Source organism: Pseudonaja textilis, chromosome 1, assembly GCF_049901715.1.
Source record: "Pseudonaja textilis isolate UNSWEBS1 chromosome 1, rPseTex1.2, whole genome shotgun sequence".
NCBI lineage: Eukaryota > Metazoa > Chordata > Lepidosauria > Squamata > Elapidae > Pseudonaja > Pseudonaja textilis.
In genome coordinates, this window is record NC_141990.1 from 258357857 (window position 1) to 258378364 (window position 20508).

General features: G+C 33.6%; 1 protein-coding gene across 5 annotated transcripts in view; it reads right to left on the minus strand.

The window, feature by feature from the left end:
* Positions 1-1171: 1171 nt before the first annotated feature.
* The window catches only part of LRRC4C (leucine rich repeat containing 4C), a 784071-nt gene continuing 764734 nt past the window's right edge, over positions 1172-20508 (minus strand). For all 5 annotated transcript variants that reach the window (XM_087921389.1, XM_087921388.1, XM_087921386.1 and 2 more), the window contains one exon: positions 1172-3276. In XM_087921389.1, the coding sequence (XP_087777515.1) occupies positions 1324-3234 (1911 nt within the window). In that variant the 5' untranslated portion in view covers positions 3235-3276 and the 3' untranslated portion in view covers positions 1172-1323. The remainder of the gene's footprint in view (positions 3277-20508) is intronic.

Below are 20508 nucleotides of genomic sequence, written 5' to 3' on the forward strand. Positions count from 1 at the left end.
AAATTATTTGGACCAGTGGTTTTAGAACTTTGGATAGCAGATGCCATTTCAAATCTCTCTCTTTCTTTTTCTTTCTTTCGTTCTTTCTTCCATCCTCCTTTTTCTTTCTTTCTTTTCTTTGTCCCTCCCTCCCTCTTTTTTTATCTTTATTTTCTTTTTTCTCTTACCTTTAAATATAAAATGGATGCTTCCACATACATACTTTTATTAGCAAGATTAGCAAATCCTTTGGTGTCCAATCAAGAACAAACTGCTCAACCAAAATTCTGAGGAAGAATTTTTAGAACATTCCAGGGACAAAATGATCTTATCTAATGAAAAATTCTGATCAAATGTGAAGATAACTGTCATTCATTTCATCAATAAATTCATTTAATTTATTTAACTCCAGAAAATTTCCTGAATTATTGTCTGTGATCATTAACTTTTAGGCATGTTATGCTGGTTATTAAGTAAAAAAAGTGTATTATTACTTTCAGTTAAAATTCAAAATGTTGTTATAATATTTTTTTTACCATCATTTTGTTTGTTTTTGAAGAAAAGCCATGGAATGATGAATGAAAAAAAATGTAAAATGTGGAACAATCTTTTGACATTTTAACATCACACTAAAAATGAGTACAGAAAAAAACCAACAATATTTTATTTATAATCTTATTTTAGTGTTTGTACTACAAATCCTGGTTCTAGAGTTGTTTAAAAGATCATGGGTTTTATAGATGCTCACATGAAAATTAATTTCTTTGATTTTTTTCACCCTTCCACAGAATTGTCCCTTCAGGAAATACAGAAATGTGAAAAAATAAAATAAAAATAAAATATTTTGTTTTGTTTGTTTCTGTTCCTTGATTGTTCTTGTGAATCTACTGCTAACATCAATTCCCCTTCTGAACCATTTCAAAAAGGGCTTGAAAAGAAAATGAAATGAAAAAAGACAAAATAGACCGAATCTCACCACTAGAATTCACCATAAAAATTCCTAAAGCATTAACAGAATTCTTACAAAAATCCCTAGACCAGTTCTTTAGAGAATCAAGTTGTTCTATGAAAAATATGGCAAATGGGATAGAAGGGAAGGTATAGGAGAGAAGAAAGGAAAGGGAAATCAGTTGAGTAGGGTAAATAAATGCATCAAAAAGAGGTTCTGAGGAATACACATAATTTTGTCTGCTTTCGCTCACAATAGAATTTTTAATAAATAAATTTCTTTTTTTGTAAAGACACTTTTTTTGAAACAGTAGATTTAGCCCAGTCATCTGTGTCATTTTTTTTAATAAACTGTCTTTTTTTTGTTTTAAATTCCCCCTTAAATCTGTAAACGGTTTAGATCTGAGTCTCTTGTACATTGTCTTTAGAGTTCATTCGGATCAATAATGGTTCATGCACTGAACTGTGTATGGAATTTATTGTGTTAACTGTTGTTGTGTGGTTGAAAGGAGATTTATAAGAGTTATAGTGGTTTAAGTGCTCATGCTCTATTGCTGGCATGGGCAAATGACTTTCTATAGGTGTATCACCTGTAAGTTCATCATCCACATTAATGATTTCTACAGTCCGTGTTGGAGCATGATGATTTTGCCGGTGATGCTGTTTTCTCATTTTGTAAAAAATGACTAACATCACAGCAGCCATAAGAGTGATTGCCACAAAACAACCAATTATGATTTTGGTAGTCTTCATAACCTCATCTATTCCTGGGATCCCGTTGCTTAAATCTGTCACAGGAATTGTGAATGCTTTTTCCATTGACCTTGTGCTCTGTGGTGTGAGAGAGGTTGTCGCATTAGTGGTATCCCAATCAATAACTGGTGTGGGCCAAACCTGTTCTGTGGTCCGTGCCTCATCCTGAGAAGGTTCCACAGTTTCTACTGTGATGGTTGAAAAATAAGTAATACACTCCTGTGCAGTTACATTAAGAGTTGCAGAAGCTGTTGTATTCCCCACAGAGTTACTCACCAAGCATGTATACAAGCCTGTGTCTTGCGCAGTTACCCTTGTAAAGTTTAATGTGCCATCACTGAGCACAGAAATCCGAACCCTATAAGCCCCATGTGTTATAACAGATCCATTTGGAGTAATCCAAGATATAGAGGTCAGGGATGTTGATGCTCGGCATTTAAGCTCAGCAGCCATGCCTTCAGTGACATTGAGGTCTGTTGGTGGCTCCACAATCACAGGACCATAGCATGTGAAGTAGTTTAGGTCCAATTCACCAATGTATCTTCCTTTCAAGTTGGGAGGTGTGTTGCAACGGGCACAGCATGCAGTGTTGGAGGGTGCTTTGTCTTTAATCCACCAGCTGAGCCATAGGATGTCACAATTGCAGTTCCAAGGGTTATGATGCAAGTGGATTCTTTCCAGACGGAGAGGTGTGAAGAGGTCATGAGGCAGTAGTGTTAGATTGTTGTGGGCCAGATTGATCTCTACTAGTGACTGAAGGTTATCAAAGGCATTCCTTTCAATCACCTGAATCTGGGATTGGATCAGCCACAATTTCTGCAGGTGCATTAATCCTTGAAAAGATCCTGGCTTGATAATAGTTAAGTGGTTCCCAGAAAGATCTAGCTCATCCAGTTTTACAAGTGGTGTGAGGTTAGGAATTTCCCGAAGGTTGCACATAGCAAGGTTCAAATATCTCAAATTGGATAGACCTTCAAAGGCACCTTCAGAGATATATGAAAGCCTTTTTAATTCCCCCAGATCTAACCTCCTCAGGGAAGGAATTCTATTAAAAGCATAAGAAGGAATACTTTCAATGGGGTTGTTTCGCAACCAAAGTTCCTTCAATTTTGACAAGTACACAAATGCCCCATTAGGAATGGTGCTAAGACGATTGTCAAAGAGTTCCAGAGTATTGAGATTAGCCAGACCATTGAAGGCCCCAATTTCAATTGTTCTAATGTGATTCCTGCTCAGTTGCAAAACTTCTAGATGCCTCAGGTGTTTGAAGCTATTCACTTTGATTATTTGAATTTGGTTCTCATGGAGATTCAATAACCGAGTGTTAGTAGATATAGCATCAGGGACCTCTCTCAGATTCTTTCTCACACAAATTACTTTGCTAAACTGATTGCTACAGGAACAGACAGAAGGGCAAGTCTGAGCTCTGACCAAACCAGCAACCACAAGAAGTTGAAGAGCCAGTAGCACTACAAGCAAGGGGTCAAATAGGGCCCTGTTAAACCTAGGACCTATCATTATCTGCTGTGGATGTAAGCTCATCTTGTTCAACATTCATAATTTATTTGGAGTTGGTCCTTCAGGAGTTCCAATAGTCTAAAGAAAAAAGAAAACAGCAATATTAGTATCAAATGTTGCATTTTTATTTCTTACTTATAATTATGCATTCACACATTTGTTTAAAAATATATTTACCTAGAAACAAACTTCTTGGGGATTAATAGTTAATATAAGTTAACAGTTAAAATTACCCTGGGTCATTATAGGTTTTTCTTTTGGGTGCAAAATATCTTGTAAAAGAAAATAAAGCATATAATTAAATATAATTCTAATTATTAGGAGAAATGTCTATTGAAAATACTGTTTTGGCCAAGATTACAGAACTATGAACATTACTTTAAGCCAATTCACTGTTTTCAGCAGACATTCCAGATATACTGAACTTTTACTGATCCAATTTTCAACCACTATTAGGTTGGCTGGGAATTAAGAAAAAGAGTCCAACCCATCTGAAGGTAACTAGCCAAAGACTGAATTAACCACTTATAAAACCATCTGAAAATTAAACTAAATTATCAGAATTATTCATTTCAATAAATCTAAGTCTAATCAGAACACAATTTATATGGCTATTAAAACATTTATAATTAACTTAAAGGGAATGATATATTACTGAACAATTCACTCCTGTAATAACATTATTTAAAGAAGAACATTCAGAACCTTTGTCTGGAATTTATTTTCAGAGATTTTTAATTATTGGATGTACAGGTCAGTTGGAAACTAATATCAGTTTTTAGCAGAACTTCTAAAACTGAAGATGGAGATCCATAACATTAATCTTTGGATAAGGATAAAATGATGACTGAATGATCAAAATGAGATTTGTATTTTTCACCTAGGGTTTGGCAAGTATTTCATATAAGGCAGTCTAGCATCCAAATCTAGCATATCTACCAAAAGTAAAAGATCTGACCAGTTTTTATTTGTTTAACCATCTGGATGCAAGATAAATGAAAAACATAAACAAATAGCTTATGATAGCCCTTACTGCAGAGGGTCCATACCAAACTAACACACACAAATGATGACAGTCTAATAAGACATTGAAAAGTATATTTTTTTATGTGTACTCAAGAGTATGCCAAAGCCTGTCTGCTATTTTACACATGCAAAATTAACAAAAATAGCCCTAAAGCTTATAGATGTAAAACCCTTACCATATATGCTTAGGTTTGAAATTTTTTTAGCAATTATGGATATGGAAAATCATACATAACGGGAAACAGAGATTAAGAGATTGATTGTATATATGTTTCTTAACTGTGTGGTGATGTTTTTAACTCTAGTTCATTAAGCCATGAAATGACCAAAAGTAAAAAATTGAAAAAGCAGATTTAAATGCAGTTTTTAGGCTGTATTCTTTTAATATCTACCCCCACCCCTTATATGTAATTTAGTAAATTTGTATATCATGCTTCCCCATGCTGGTGCTCTTCAGAAGTTTTGAGTGGTGGGTTAAGTTACCCAAAACACATAGTTTTATGGGGAAAAATTTCTATGAATCATATTAGGTTTGCAAATATTTCCTCCAGGGAGGAAAATGTCTTTTGATTATTTATGCAAATGTCCAAAAGCTTTTATTTATTGAATACATCTGCTGATGGAATACTTATTGTTTGCTTACTTCAGGAAACAGATATTAAAAAAAAACTTCAAGTGATTTTATTTCCTCATACACATTGTCTCCAATCCTCATATTTTGACCACTGCAGGACGGAAACTGTCATCAGTAATGTGTCCCAAATACAAAAATAAAGGGTTGGCAATTTCCGAGTTACCTTCCAAAATGCTTCTTTCAGATCTTTGAATAAGTGAAAAAGAACTTTCAACTTTGCAAATTATTATTATCATTCAAAATCTGATTCATTTGTGGTTGTACCTAAATACAGCTCTGGATTCATTTTGAATCTCTTGCTCACTGCAAGGTCCCTGTGCTGTAGAGATTAATGAAATTTCCTATAAATCAGGCCAAAGTGAAGTCTTATAAATTATAGCAAGCTCTAAGCACATTAATAATCCAGAGCACACAGATATAAAATACACATTTGGTAGACAAAAATGCTATCTGCTAAAGGCTTTCCTTTAAAGCTTCGAACAGTTTAATTTCATATCAGAGGGGGAAATCTTGTATTTTGAAAAATATGGTAAATATGTTACTGTTCACATAGCAATCTATTTAGAAAAATAATCAACTTATGAATTTATGCATGTATGAGAATATCGGATAGTTCCTTAGATTTTACTCCTACTGAAAACATGAGTAAACACGGTCATCAACAAACTAACTGGTATCACTTATTTTGACCTTTGAAAAATAACTTCTTTTTCTACCTCATTGCAAGACATTTGAAATCAGGTTTTGTAAACTTGTAATTTCTTCTGATTAGGGGAGTTACAAAGCAGCTGTTTCATTATACTAATGGATGGTTGATCCTTGGCCTATCTAATCCTCATTTCAGTAATTCTTGAAAGGTCATTGATCTTCTGAAGTCTTTTTTCTGTTTTAGATTCCTTAACATTCCCCTTAAGGAATATACATGAAGGAAATAAAACAAATAAGAAAACTAATCACAGAATTCTAAAGAAAACTTCCAGTAATAGAAACATTCTACATATTCAGAGGACAGTGTTTATAGACTATAGAAATATAATGTTTATAGACATATAGAATATCTGTTACAATTACAGTTTATCCAACATAATGTAATTAGAAGGAAAATCACAATTATGTATGAAAGTGGAAATGCTGTTAAGAATCCTCCGTCCAGCAAATGATAATTATAATCTTGTCCTTTGTAACTATGGAAACCTTTGGAAGGTAAAATGGAGTATAGATATTTTTGTGGTCTGAAGTTTACAAGCTGTTTATGTAATTATAAATGAGGAATGCATCACTAGAAGAAATCAAATGATTACACTCCCATGACATTTTGAAAATAATGAAATGGTACAGAGAAATAAGTCTTTTTTTAAAAAAAAAAATACTTGTTTTATCAATACAAAACAGTGACACGTTCCATATTTATATTTGGATTTTGGGATTTTTCTTTTAATAGGAGGGACTTCTACAGCCAAAATTAGCAATATGACATTTTGGAATAATGTCTCTCAGCAGCTTCACAGCAATTATGTCCTTTCTGTGCCCAGTGAAGAAAACCAAGGTCAGAGTGTATTTTCAATTAAACTCTGGGTGTTAAAAAGTACAGCACAGTGAGAACTGTGAGCACATTATTACCAGATCTATCACTGCTGAGCAATGAAGAGGTTACAGGCACTTCTGCATATTATATGTGAACATGTGTGATTATTACAATCAGGAAAAAAAAAAGCTGAGGAAACAAGTGTCATAAAATTAAGATCAAAGTTATGTGATCACTCAGAAGAAACCTTAGCAACTGCTGATTGAATAAGCTGGAGTCATTTTTGGGAGTTAGAAAAGCCTGCCAAAGGCCTTAGCACAAAAGTCAAAGATTCTTGTACAAAGGTTGAAGGAACAACTGGTAAAATGCCAGTTAACTTTCTCTAAGTGACAGAATTTATGCTTACAGCAACATGGATGATCAATGCAGCTTGGATCTCTGTAGCGGGATAATGCAAATCTCACTATAGATTTGTAGCCAGAGCTACTTGGTAACATATTACAGATATCTTTTCACAGGAAAAGACATTGTAATACATGGATAAAGAATCTGAGATTAGAATTGCTAAGGAAATCAGAAAGAAGACATCACAAAGCATCCGAAAATGAACATAAAGAAAAATAAGTATATTTAAATATGGTGACTCTCAAAATTGAGGTGGAGGATAAGATGTTCACCCAGTCAATATTACTATTATATACTGTTAAACTATAGCCACTTTACTTTACTGTAAAGTTAAACTACAGCATATATTTATGTATGACAAAGATTTGTGTTCAATTGCATTTGTTCTTTATGCTCACAGATCCTCAAAGAATGCTAAAGTAGTAGTCATGATTCAAGTTCATTATTATTATTTGAGAATACATGTACCTAAATAACTAAAATAGTTTATTACTAGTAGCATTATCATCTACAAATAGAATCAAGGGTATTTTATTTTGCTCCTGCCCTCACAATCCCATACTGTATCTCAGAATGTTGGAATAACAACAAAATATATTTTTCTAGACTTTAATGTATAAATAATGATGCATTTGCATGAGAAAAATATATATATACTGATTTTTTTTTTAAAAAAGGCATGCCTGATCCTTCTATAGTGCTTTTGAAAAAATTATCAAAGAAATTTCAGCAATCTTATCAGCCTTGGGATTTGCGTAAAATTGTTATTATGATTTCCTTGAAGAGAACCTTGAAAATTAGATTTGAATGAAACCTGGTGATAGTTGTTACTAGAAAAATATTTAATTAAAATGACTGTCTAAATATTTAATTGCATCCTTTCATTTATTTATGTATTTATTAGTACATTTCTATCCTACCTGCTTTCTGAGTTATTAAGATTCTTTAGGGAAGCGGGGTCTTCTCATTTTAACCCCACAACAATCATTTTGTGAGATTTTAGTATGAGTGATAGTGACTGGCCCCAAGTTATCCATTCAATATGCTTCTGTAGCCAATACAATATCTGAACCACACCACTATATTCTAGCTCCATGCCAAAATGAACTTTCTTAATACTCATAGAGACAAAATTCAACTTTATTTGGACTAACTCTGCCAATATTTGATTCACAGTTTTGATTTGAAACAAGTTAAATGACATCTAACATGGATTCAGATTGTTGGTTTGGCAAGAAGTCCGGTCAAATCTAATTATCATTGTGAATCTTAGATTTATTGATTTAGTTTGTTAAAAGGTGTTGTTAGACACATTCCTACTATAAACTGTTGATGCATTCTAAAAACACCCAGTTGAATCAGCATTTCAATACACAATCAGTTAAAGGAAGAAATTGATTGAATCACATTCAAACTGAATGTCCAAACTTCAATCTTCAGTTTATTGTCTACTTTTTCTACCATATTTTTTAAAAAATCTCATAGATATTGATATGTTTTGTTGTTACTGTTGTATTAGGAATATTTCCTATGCTTTTCACTATTGTTTTAAAATTTTTATTTTTTACAACAAACATACAGACAAAACATAAAAACATAAAACCCTCTTTCAATTATATACATACAGTGTGTCAGTTGGTTACAACCTTTTGTGCTATCCTTTTTTTTACCATTACCCACAAGTTATATAAATTCTCACCTTATCAATCTAACTTATGCTTATGTAATATCAATTATTAATCATTCATTTGACAAAACTATTCTTCCATCATTCTATACGAGATATTGTAAATTTCATTATGGTTTAATCTTTTACATTTATCCAATGGTTATATATTTTATATTGTATTCTATATCAATCTATTAACTTTTATTATAAAGCTTGCTAATCTATTTCTTTACCATGTCCTTTTATCTAAGCATTGATAAAATAAATCCCATGTCATAGAAAATTGTTTATCTTCTTGTTCTCTAATTTCAAATGTCAATTTACTCATTTCGGCACAGGCCATGATTTTCTTAATAATTTCCTCCCGCATAGAGGTATTTTTTTTCACTATTTTAATGTGTTTCCTACTACCATGTATTCCTTTTCAGATAATTTATCTGAAGGTTCTTCTGAGGTGGAGTAACTGTCTTTTAAATGGTGTTTGTCAATTATTCCAATCCATATATATATATTGGGCAATTTACAACAAATATCAATAAAGAACAGAATAAAAGCAATAATAAAATACAAAATAAATAGGTGTTAGTTATAATGCCCAGCTAGGATCTATCATTAGCAAAATCATGGTGGAATAAATAATGTTCAGTGCCTTGTAGAACATGAAGACTCCAGCTAAGTATGTTCATTATTGGGTGTTGTTTTAGCAGAATTAACAATTAGGTCTGGGCCTTGGTCCATCCTCCCTGTGGTACCTTAGATGAATTGGCTTTTCTTCCTCCTTCTTTTTCTCAGCTTTAATGTATATTCTGACCATTTCCTTCTCATAATCCCTTTCAAGGGGGAAAAAAGATGTAGCAAGCAATTCTCCTACTGTTTATAACTCCCAGTGCTCCAGAATATATGTAACATCCTGGGATCTTAGCTAATGCAGCTTCATCAATTAAGATATTAACAATGTTCACAAAAAGAGGTACTAAACTTTTAGTTAAGAAAAATAAAAGTGCAGTAATTGCAGGAATCAATTATCATAAACCTGCAATGTTTTCATGTTACTAGCATGGCACAATGGAACAATCAGTTGGACCCATAAGGCACCAAGGCAAAAGAAGAGAAGCAGTGCCTGCTGGTACTGGATGCCTTGTGATGCAGGAGATTCATGGCCGCCATCTCTGGAATGGCAAAATTACAGGATGATAAGCACAATTTTAGTACATCATACTGGAGTATTGGAGACCAGCCAAAAATGAATAAGAATTGAAGTATTAAAATGAACAAGAAATGATGGATTGAAAGGATTTTCTTCTTTTTCTAATATAATTATGGCCTGATTAAAAGTCAAGATAGTGGTAGAAATAAGAATACACATCTTTATATAAACAATAAGATGGAAAGATTGGAGATTGAAAGATGGTATTATTAGGTATGTTTAAATAATAGAATGACTGGTACTTGAATGGCGTATTGTGACTTTGAACAACCAAATAATAAAGGATTATGTCTTAATATAAATATGTGTATTAACACTAGGATTAGTAATGGTGACCTGACTAGAAGCTAGAATAGAGGTAGAAATAAGAAATAGGGGGAATATTAGCAGATATAATTTTTATGTAATAGAATATAAGTAATAATTAGATGGAAAGATTAGAAGTTGAAAAATAATATCACTATGTATTCTTAATAATATAATTGGCATTAAAATGGAACATTGAAATATTGAATAACTACTCTAAAACAATCATGCACATCAATACTAGGATTATATAATGTAACAAAAACAACAACAATAATAATATTGCTATTTGTATAAAAATGAATTATAACCAGAGACCACATGTATTGATATTGATGTATGCTTAAAAATAAAAAACTCAATAAAACTTAAAAAAAAAGAATTTCATACTAGACATTGACAGACCTGTGAATCTAAGAGATAGTGACACCAGGAAATACATTGAAATAAAGCAAAATAAGACAGAATAAAAGTCTTTGCATGCAGATCTCCCTATTCCATAGTTGGAATACCAGAAGGTAAAATAATTAATTTATTGTTAATAATCATTTTAATTATATTAAACAATTTAAATGGCATTTGAATTAAATCCAGTTTTTGTCCTAACTCTTGGTTATGCTGCCTCCCTGTATGTTTAGAGCAGTGGTGGCTAACCTTTTTGGGCTCCTGTGCCGAAACTCACTTGCCAGCACCCAGAAGGCAATGCATACCCCTCCAGCCCCCGTGCATGCACCCGCAATGCCTCCCTTATCTGCACTGGGCATGCATGCATCTCCCAGCTGATTTTTGGCCTGGTTGAGGCCTTTTTCGGCCTCCCAAATGCTCGAGGGAAGCATTTTTCGTCAGGCTCATTATCAGAAATACCAGCAGTGACAAAACGACCCTGTTTTTTGGCTCCAAAGGCTGCAGAGGCTTCCCTCGGGCCGAAAAAGCCCTCAAACGGGTCGAAAATCAGCTGGGAGGCATGCGCATGTCCAGTGAGTTAAGTTTGGCTGGAGCTCGCATGCCCATACAAATGGCTCTGCATGCCACCTGTGGCACCCATGCCATAGGTTCGCCATCATAGGTTTAGAGTGTCTCATGACCCATTATCTAAAGACCAATTATGGTATTTAAGCCTGAAAAAAACTGCACACTTCTTTTTTTAGATAAGATAATTACAACAACAGAGCAGTAATGGAAAAATGCCTTTCATTTTTAATCTGAAAACATCCCAAAGGAATTTCATAAGCTTTCATTTAGCTTAGATATAATATCATGGTATCCCTTCTTTAAAAAGCATCTGTCTCTTGGGAAGAGATTAATATTAGCAACCAAGGAAAATATAACAGCATGGTAGGACTTGATTAAAAATATAAATTATCACAAAAATGTTGATGACCTGAAGTGTTAAAGATGCTGCCTTGGGGTCACATTCCAAAGAAGTCCTTCAAATAGTACAGTGTCCTTTGGCTCTAAGCTGTTGTCCTGGCTAATTAAAAGAGGTAGGGAAGCAGCACTTAATGAATCAAAACATTATTTCCTGCAATTCTTTGCATTCCCTGCACATTGTGATCTTCAAGTGCTGACCAGGCATAATGCTGCAGTTCATTATATGATAAATAACAATTTCAGAGTTCAAGGTTGTGTGTCCACAATTCTGTTACACAAGAAGAAGAGTAACAGGCACGCATGGTAATACCTAATCTATCTATCTGTAGCTACAATGACTCTTGATGTCTGAACCTTGCTATTATGACATTTGTCTTCATGAATCGGGGAGATCAGGGTTTACCTGTAAGTGAGCTTGCTTGGTTAGGCCATCTCTTATCACAAGTGAAGATAAATTGTGTGGCATCTCCGTTATCACACAATATATGGATTAATGGTTGTATTAAAATCCATATTGGTTTGGAAGAGATGTCACCAACACCCAAACACTTTTATTTGGAGAAACACATGTGCCGTCTCCTTAGATAACCAAAGAATAAAAAATAAAACACCATAATTTTGGGTTCAAGGGATCCTTGACCACTTCTACATGAAAATAATGGCTCCCAATGCTTCTAGTAATAGTTTGTTATACTTATTGATGGATATCAAAGCTCAGCTAGACAATTAGTAACATGCATGTGCTCCTACAGTATTTTTTGTCTAGCTCCTGTAGTCTTGGGATGTAGCACTACCAAAAGTCAAGGGGAAAACTGCCAAACATCACCAGCACAATTTAATACTCATTTTGTACAAGAAGTAAGAGGAAAAAAGAATGTAAGCAGTAGCATGAGCACACACACAAATCCCAGCCTTGCCTACTTGCACAATACCATAAAGTCATCTCTTCACCATCTCCCCATGGCCACTGAAGTAAAAATAATAATAAAAGCAAACAACTATAATCAGATATGAACCTTCACTACAAAAAAAAAAGTGTTGTCCCTTAGCTATAAGAATAGTATGTATCATAGGCAACCATAGGAGGATTGATTTGGTTCTTTTGACTAGAAACCAAGCTTTCCAATCAAACCAAGCAAGATCTTTCAGGAGTTCAAAGCAATAATGAGCCAGAAACTATTGCTACACATGTTTACCAATTTCTATACTCACATAAATTCATTGGGTTTTCTATAAGAATATTAGAATACTACAGGAATGCACCTTTCAGTTTAATTAATGATATGCCAAGCATTTCTAATCTAAAACCTCATTCCCCATTCTCCAAAACCAGGATATTAAATCTGCTGCTTTAAATTGCATTTACTTTTGGTTTGCTGTCCAAGTTGTTTTAAACACTCTACAGATTGCTTAGCTATTTTAAAACTGTACTGTGCCAAAAAGCTTTACAGAAATGATTCAGGATGCTTTTTTTCCACGTTTGCTTGCACAAACTCTAAAAAAGGTCCCTTTTTAATTAAATCTAACTAACAGCAGCTGAGAATGGGAAAAGAGCTTGATACAGAAAACCTGTAATGTTTCTCTATTCCTTTTCTATTTATATTTAGAAGTGATAAAAAAGGGAAATGTGAGAAATCACTATGAGAACTAGGAAAGTCTTTCCCTTCCTAAGAAAACTCACAAAACATCATTCTAGGTTGCTTGGTTAGCAACTGTTTCTAATTTTCCTTTCATATGCTGGAATGTGCACCCATTTCCACTTGAATGTGCACCCATTTCTAGGATTCTAAAAAAGAGGAAAGAAAACTTTAAACAGTGTGTCTTAATAGAAGGAACATTATTTTAGATGAGATAGCCATAATTACTCTACAATATGCATTCGCTACATAATTCTCATACATGGGAGAGAACACAGAAGAAATCACCTAGTATTCTATTTTCCATTTCAATTTTGTACATAAAAGGAATAGAGTTGGAATAACTAAAATTACACTCTTTAAGATTGCCCGTTCTAAATACTCATTTTTATTTTTCTGCAGTTGTGGAAATTTTATGTCACTTGATAGATACAAATAATTAATGGTTGCCTGTGGTTCACTACTTTCTCTCTTTCTACTTTTGCCTATCTTTTATCCCATTACTGTCACTTTTAAAATGTTTAATATAATGAATATAAGGCCATTTTTGTTATTAGTTGAACTGTGTCTATCTGTGTGTGTCTGTGCTTGCTCTGATTTGGACATATGGATTGACTGGAAGCATGTCTGGTGCAAACAAAGTTGAATGTCACGAACAGTAACTTTTCCACCATTTATGGGGGGTTGTGGGTTTGTTTTTTTAATTATATGACATTCTTTTTGGATTTCCTGCCATCTTTCACTTCATAACACCAAATATTCCCATCTCTATAAATAGCTATCTAAATCTAAATCTGAATCTGAATCTAAATTTGAATCTAAGTCTGAATCTAAATCTGAATCTAAATCAAATCTAAATCTAATAAATCTATCTAGCTATGTTACTTTGATAGTCTTTACTTCTATAGAGGCAAATGTTAATGTAGATCAGCCTCTTCATTTCATGAGAAGGATGTACACTTTTACATGAGTAAATCTGAAAATTTACTAAACAGACTCTAAATGAGCAGTGAGTTACACATATTCCATTAATGGTGTGTATTTCAGTTGTCAAATCTACATTCAGTAACTTCAAAGTATTTTTGGATCATGTGACTGAAATTTAGAAGCAAATCTACCGATTTTGACCAACATGAAGTGTTTATGTTGGTAGATAAATAAATAGACAAATAAACAAACAATAGTAAACCAACTTTGGCCCTTAATCTCCCATAATCCTTTGCCACATTCTCTCTTCCTTCCGCTCCCATCACAAGAAAGTGCTGATACTTATGTTCTCCCAATTTTGGCAGTGTTATTATGGCACTAGCAATAAGTCTTGAAGTTTGGCCTGAGTATTTGCCAAAATGCATTTAAACAAAAATGACATATTTCTGGTTATTATTTTTGTCAAATTTTATTAAAGCAATAGATTTTCCTTAAGCAATGCATTGCCCAGCTTTGGTCTAATTTAGTTAGCTCATCTCTCCCTTATTTATTTTATCTGAGTCAATGGTGATCTTTGGAGACCCCAGAATAAAATATTTTAGTATGGGATGATATTGCACATATTCCTATCAAGAGTTTAATAGTTTTGCTATTAGTCATGCTTTTTTAAAAAATCAACTTTGTGATGTTTTCTTCTGAACAGATGATCAGTCATCTAAATTTTTCCTTGTTGTGTATAAGGGAAAGGAACTTGGGACATGTACAAATAGAATTTGTAATTGTACAGGTTTTATCATAACATAGATTTTTAATGTTAAAGAAAGGTTTATTATACAGGGCTTGTGAAGGGAAAAAAATTAATGAGTATGGAAAGCCATAGCAATTATTTCCACAACTTAAATTGTTGACATGCCATTTAGGAGAATGCACTCTATTTTGGAGATATTCAGTGTATAAGCCTCTTCATTCGCCAAAGCATGATTGGCAGATAAAGACTTCTGGGATACATTTGTGTAATTTAGATAATCTGGAAGCTTTTAAACTACACTGTAATCAAATATATATTTGCTTTGTGTTAGAACCTACTCCTATAATTCTTTGGGTACAAGCTTAGGATAAACCCTGGAGAAACCTCCGAAGAGTGATGATTAAAACTTATCTAACACAAGGAACTAATTCTCTCCAGGTAATGTTCTATATCTCACTGTTAACATTCTCTTGAGTGTAAGAGTTTAATCTCATAGATGAGTTAGCAATGGAGAGACTGAGTACACATCAAATCAGCTAGAACAAAGTACACAAAGAAACCAGGACTGCATTTATGATACCCTAAATTCAAACTTTCATGCTTCAATCTCTTTACTCACAGGAGGAACTGAAAGATTATGAATCTAAAATAATTCTGCAGAGTACAATTAAAAACGTAGGCTCTTTTATCTGAGTTAAAGTTCCACTGAATTTAGTGTGAAGAGAAAACATGAATGGTATTTTATTTTAATTTATGATATTTTATGCTACTTATTCAATTTGTGTATCCACCCATCTCACCTAAGTGACTCAGGGTGGCTCACAGCAATTAAAAACAGCATCGAAAAAACAGAAAACAAATGTACAATTAAGAAATTAACTTCAGGGAAATTGCAGAATGTGTTTTTAGAAGCAAAAGTTTAATTAAATTCATTTTATTGGACAATAACAGAATGGGGAGTTCGTATATTATTTCCATGAATTTTGAACATCAAATATTTCCTAATAACCTATTGATTTAGCTGCACTTACTTTCTTGCAAACTTGAATAGCATTGAAATGAAAAGGCTAAGCAATTTTGACAATTTCACTTTCCTCTCTTATTATATGCAGAAGTCTACCATTCTAATGGTAGTTAAAATTAACAGTACACATGACAGTAACATATGGACGTCCATGGATCAATATCTGATATTTTCTTCTCTGAAGAAAATGATTAATTAGGCCCAAAGAATATTAAAGCACATTAATTTATATTGATTAACTATGACTTTAGGCTTTAGGGAAACATCTTGATGCTGCATGAATACTTAAAATATATGTCAAGCACCTTTTGAGATTTTCACAAAGTTTGGGTTCTTTACTAAAAATATGAAATAAAAAAATCATAAATGCTAAAAGTGTTCCACTACTTCTATTATCCATGCTTAAACCCAAGAATATTAGATTCAACCTATTTAAGTATTATAGAATTGTGGGTTTTCCCTATCAATACTCATCAATGCATCTTTCTTTTAAAAAAAAATACAAATAGGAATTTTGTCCTGTCCTAAGTCAAGTCCTATGTCTATTGAGTTGTAACTGACATTTTTGGAAATAATTGTATAAACAGTACCTTTATGTGGACCAAATTGTTACTCTAAGTTGTAACATTTATGACTTAAGAAATTGGACAATAAAGATTCCAATCATAAAAGTAAAAGAAACAGGGAGAGGTGTTTGTCTTTGGTCAGCACTGGACAAAATTATAAAAAATAGTATGACATCTGAAATATTCTAGAAGATATTTGGAAAATAGGACAGAAACTAGGATATGTACTGTCAGCAATGATGTCTGTTTTTATTACTGGACTATGTATGTTGTCAAATAAATAATGACAGATTTGAAAGAGAATACCTTGAAAGGTTTACAGGATAAGGGGCTGGAACAAACTTCATTTGATTTGATTGTAGAAAGAATAAAAAGAAAAAAATGTTAGATATAATGGATTTTTTTTTTTTTAAAAGTGCATGATGAAAGAGATGACAGTAAAGTACAAATACAAATGATGAGCTAAAGGAATGGCCTGGATAATTACTCCTTACTGGGTTTACCAAATACATTTGCTAAAGACTTGAAGAAGCCTTTGAGATGGGAAAAAGAAAAACTGAAAAGAATCAAATCCTATAAGAACACCTGAATCAATTAAAGATCAAGACAGATAGAAGTGAAAGGAAGAAAGTCTGACCAAGGTTAAAATAAGATTTTTTTCTATAACATTTTTTTCTATAAAAAGTCCCTGTATAGACTTTTTGCTTAACACTAGAATTGAAATGTTAATGATTTGTGTATGGCTAGGGGATGGGTTATGGCAGGAGTGTTAAACTCACAGTGTTACATTGTCATCATGTGATGTATCACAACTTTTTCCCCTTTTGCTAAAATGGGGGTGACCGTGGCTAGTGAATGATGCATCTGGCCTGAGGGCCATGAGTTTGACACCCCTGGGTTATGGGATAACTGCAAGATGCAAATAGAAATGTTTTTAGCTGTATCTTAGTCCCAAAATTGTAATTCAAGCTAGTATCTATAAAAACACAGCCCTTAACATGTCTGAACTTTTATTTTATATTGCTTATAATGTAAAATGAAAGTGGGGAAATATTTTGAAGTTTTAAGTAGTTTATATAAAACAGGTTTTCATAGACTACAAGCTAAACATGGATCAACATTATCATGCCTGGACTTAAAAGAACATGCAATGTTAACTTGCTTCAGTGTAAAAATGATATAAATAAAACTATAAAAACATATCATTCTGCTTTGAAGAAATAATGAGAAAAAAACTAAAAATATTTAGCAATAAAATGTATTGGCTGTGATAGATTCTCCATTCATCAGATTTCTTATAGGACAAATTTTGTATAAATGAGTTATTTTCACCAAGAGCAGGCTGGGCTAGCTAGCCATTGGCTCTTTCCAACTGTACAATTCTTAATTTTACCTTACATTGGATCTCCCAAGTTCACATCTCATTTCAATAGGATTTTGAAGTGTATCAGAAGATAAATTAGTTGTACTATAAAGGTTTTCCCCCCTCTGTTTAATGGCCCTCTTCTATAAAGGGTCAGTGGGAGGTGGAAAACAAGCCACTTAGAGTTAATTATTAAAGTAAAGCTGAGTCATTATAGCCAATTGCTTATGTGGAATGAAAACATTCCTGGCAAAACTTTCATGAACTTACTGATTAAATTGAACAAAATGTTGTTTAATAAGTATGAATGAAGTAGAATCCTTGTTTTACTGTAACAGGCTGTTTAAGCCATCAGAATTACCTAAAATTTAACTGCAAGGCCAGTAGCAATTGAAGATTCTAATTGTTCTTAGTTTTCATCTGTTTGAGGCTTTGCTAAGATACATGGTTTTTTAATCTTTTTCCTTTTTTTAAATATCCTTGGATGTGCACATGGGTACTCCTAAAACATTTAGTACTATAAAACAAGTGAAAGTGAGAGTCTTGTGTCTAAATGTGAACAGTAGTTCTAATTCTGCCTTAGGCATGAATTCAACTCTGTGGCTTTAGGCCAGTTACTCTCTTAACTCTAGAGAGCTAAAATATGCAGAGAAGAGCATCTATGATGATAAGAGGACTGCAGGAGAAATTCTACCAGGAACAGTTAAGGGAACCAGGTATGTCTAGCTTAATGAAGAGAAGAATTAGGACTGACATGGTAGCTGTCTTCCAGTACGTGAGGGGCTGTCACAGAGAGAGGTGGAGGTCAACTTATTCTCCAAAGCTCCTGAGTGTAGGACAAGAAGCAAAGGGGGGAAGATTGTTAAAGAGAGAGCCAACCTAAAACTAAAGAAAAAAATCCTGACAGTGAGATCAATTAACCAATGGAACATCTTGCCTCTCTGAGTTGTGGATGCACCATTGCTGAAGGTTTTCAAGAAAAAAAATTGACAACCATTTGTCTGGGACGATAGAAGGTCTTCTGCCATAGATAGGAAGTTGGATTAGAAGACCTTCAAGGTCTTTTCCAGCCCTATGATTCTATGAGTGTCATTTGTGAAAATGTTGCAAAGAAAACAGCAGGTACTTGTTCTGTAATTACCACAAGTCAGGGTTGATTCAATTGACCAAGCTTACTTCTAAGTCCTCTATACTTTAATTGAATCCTGCAGGTTTCAAATAGGAAACACTATTCAAAAGATGTACAAAATGGGAACTAAAGTTTCATTTTTCAGATCCTTTTCAGTTTCATGTACCATAAGTATTTTTTCTTCCCAATTTTCATACTGATATTGTCATTGTCACATTACAAGTAGTAGATGTGATTAGAAACCCTACCTCAAAATGAGCCAATTAAAAATAGCATAAATATGTTTATTGAAACAACTAACATAAGATTAAGTTTGCTGACTTCTACCACCATAAATGGTAAAGTTCTGATCTATTTTATCTAAAGCTTGAAATAAAAAAGCAAATATAGAAACAATACCATGCTGTCAGAAAATAGAGCAATCGAAACACACTGTAGAAAGATTGGGGGAGCAATGATAGGTAAGATAAGCATCAAAGTTATTTGATAAGATAAGCATCTTGAGATGAGTATCAAAATAAACATAACTTCTTATATATCTAATTTTATTTATTTATTAGATTTATATGGTACCCATCTCATTCTGAAAAGTGACTCTGGACTTTTACCCTCACATTTATTTTCACATACTACCAGGTGTTTCAACCACATATCTTTTCTTTTAGTGGAATAGGAACTGTACCAGTCTATTCCATTAACTAGATCACACTAATTACAAACAGGCAAATATGGGCTGATTCAACTTCTTCCCTGTTCATGTTATTTCCCACACTGGCTCTTCTCTCTATTGATTGCTGGCCAAAATAAAAAAAATCCTCAGCTATACTCCCTGGAGTATTATCCTCGGATTATAGATTACAACCAGGTGAAGACCATTAAAACAAGAAATGACTTTAAAGTTAATATAAAGCATTCTCAGATATTTGCTTACAGTAATATTAACTCCAGAATTAATTAGTTTACCACTATAACATTTGTGTTATACCAACAGATATGTTTGATGGCCTTATTAAACGAAGATAGGCAGATAAATAAATAAACTGACCATTAATGCTTGTCTTGGGTACTGCTTTGTCCAGATTCAGAGAGAGAGGGGGAGAGAGAGGGGGGGGGAGGGTGGTTTCAAGCATGTTTATTCCACACAAGCAACCCCATAGTCCTTACCCAGGTCCAACTCTGTGTGTATTCCTTAGAGTAAGTTGCAAACTATCTCTCCAAAAAACACTAACCAGACATAGCAAAAGCAATGGGAGTACAACAAACCTCAGTCTTTTATGCACCTAAGGCACAGGGACAGCACCCTTAAGGTAAATTCAGAACTCCCAGCAGGACAATAGAAAGGTGAATCTGTGAGCTTCAGGCAAGATCACAGCAAAGTGAATTAATAGACTCCAAGTAGGGTGACACCATCTGCCAATTGCAACTCCAGGACTCCAGGCATAGGGAAGGCAATTTGGCTTCAATAGGTTCAAGGCATCACAAAGGTAACACAACTCCTACAGGTTCAAGCTTGAAGATGGCAACTTGACTTCAATGAGTGCAAGGCACAACAATGGCAATATAGTATCAATGAAATCAAGGCAACAATCATTCATGGATGGATGGATTACGAATTGTCTCTGACAGCTACCAGGTTACAACAGCTGAGATAAATAGGTACCAACCAATGCTCCTCATTAGGAAGGACAGGTTGCCTCTTCATGAGTAGCTTCGCTGACCTCTGTTGCACCTCCCTCTGATCATCTCTGTGCAACCTGAGATCAGATCGGTACA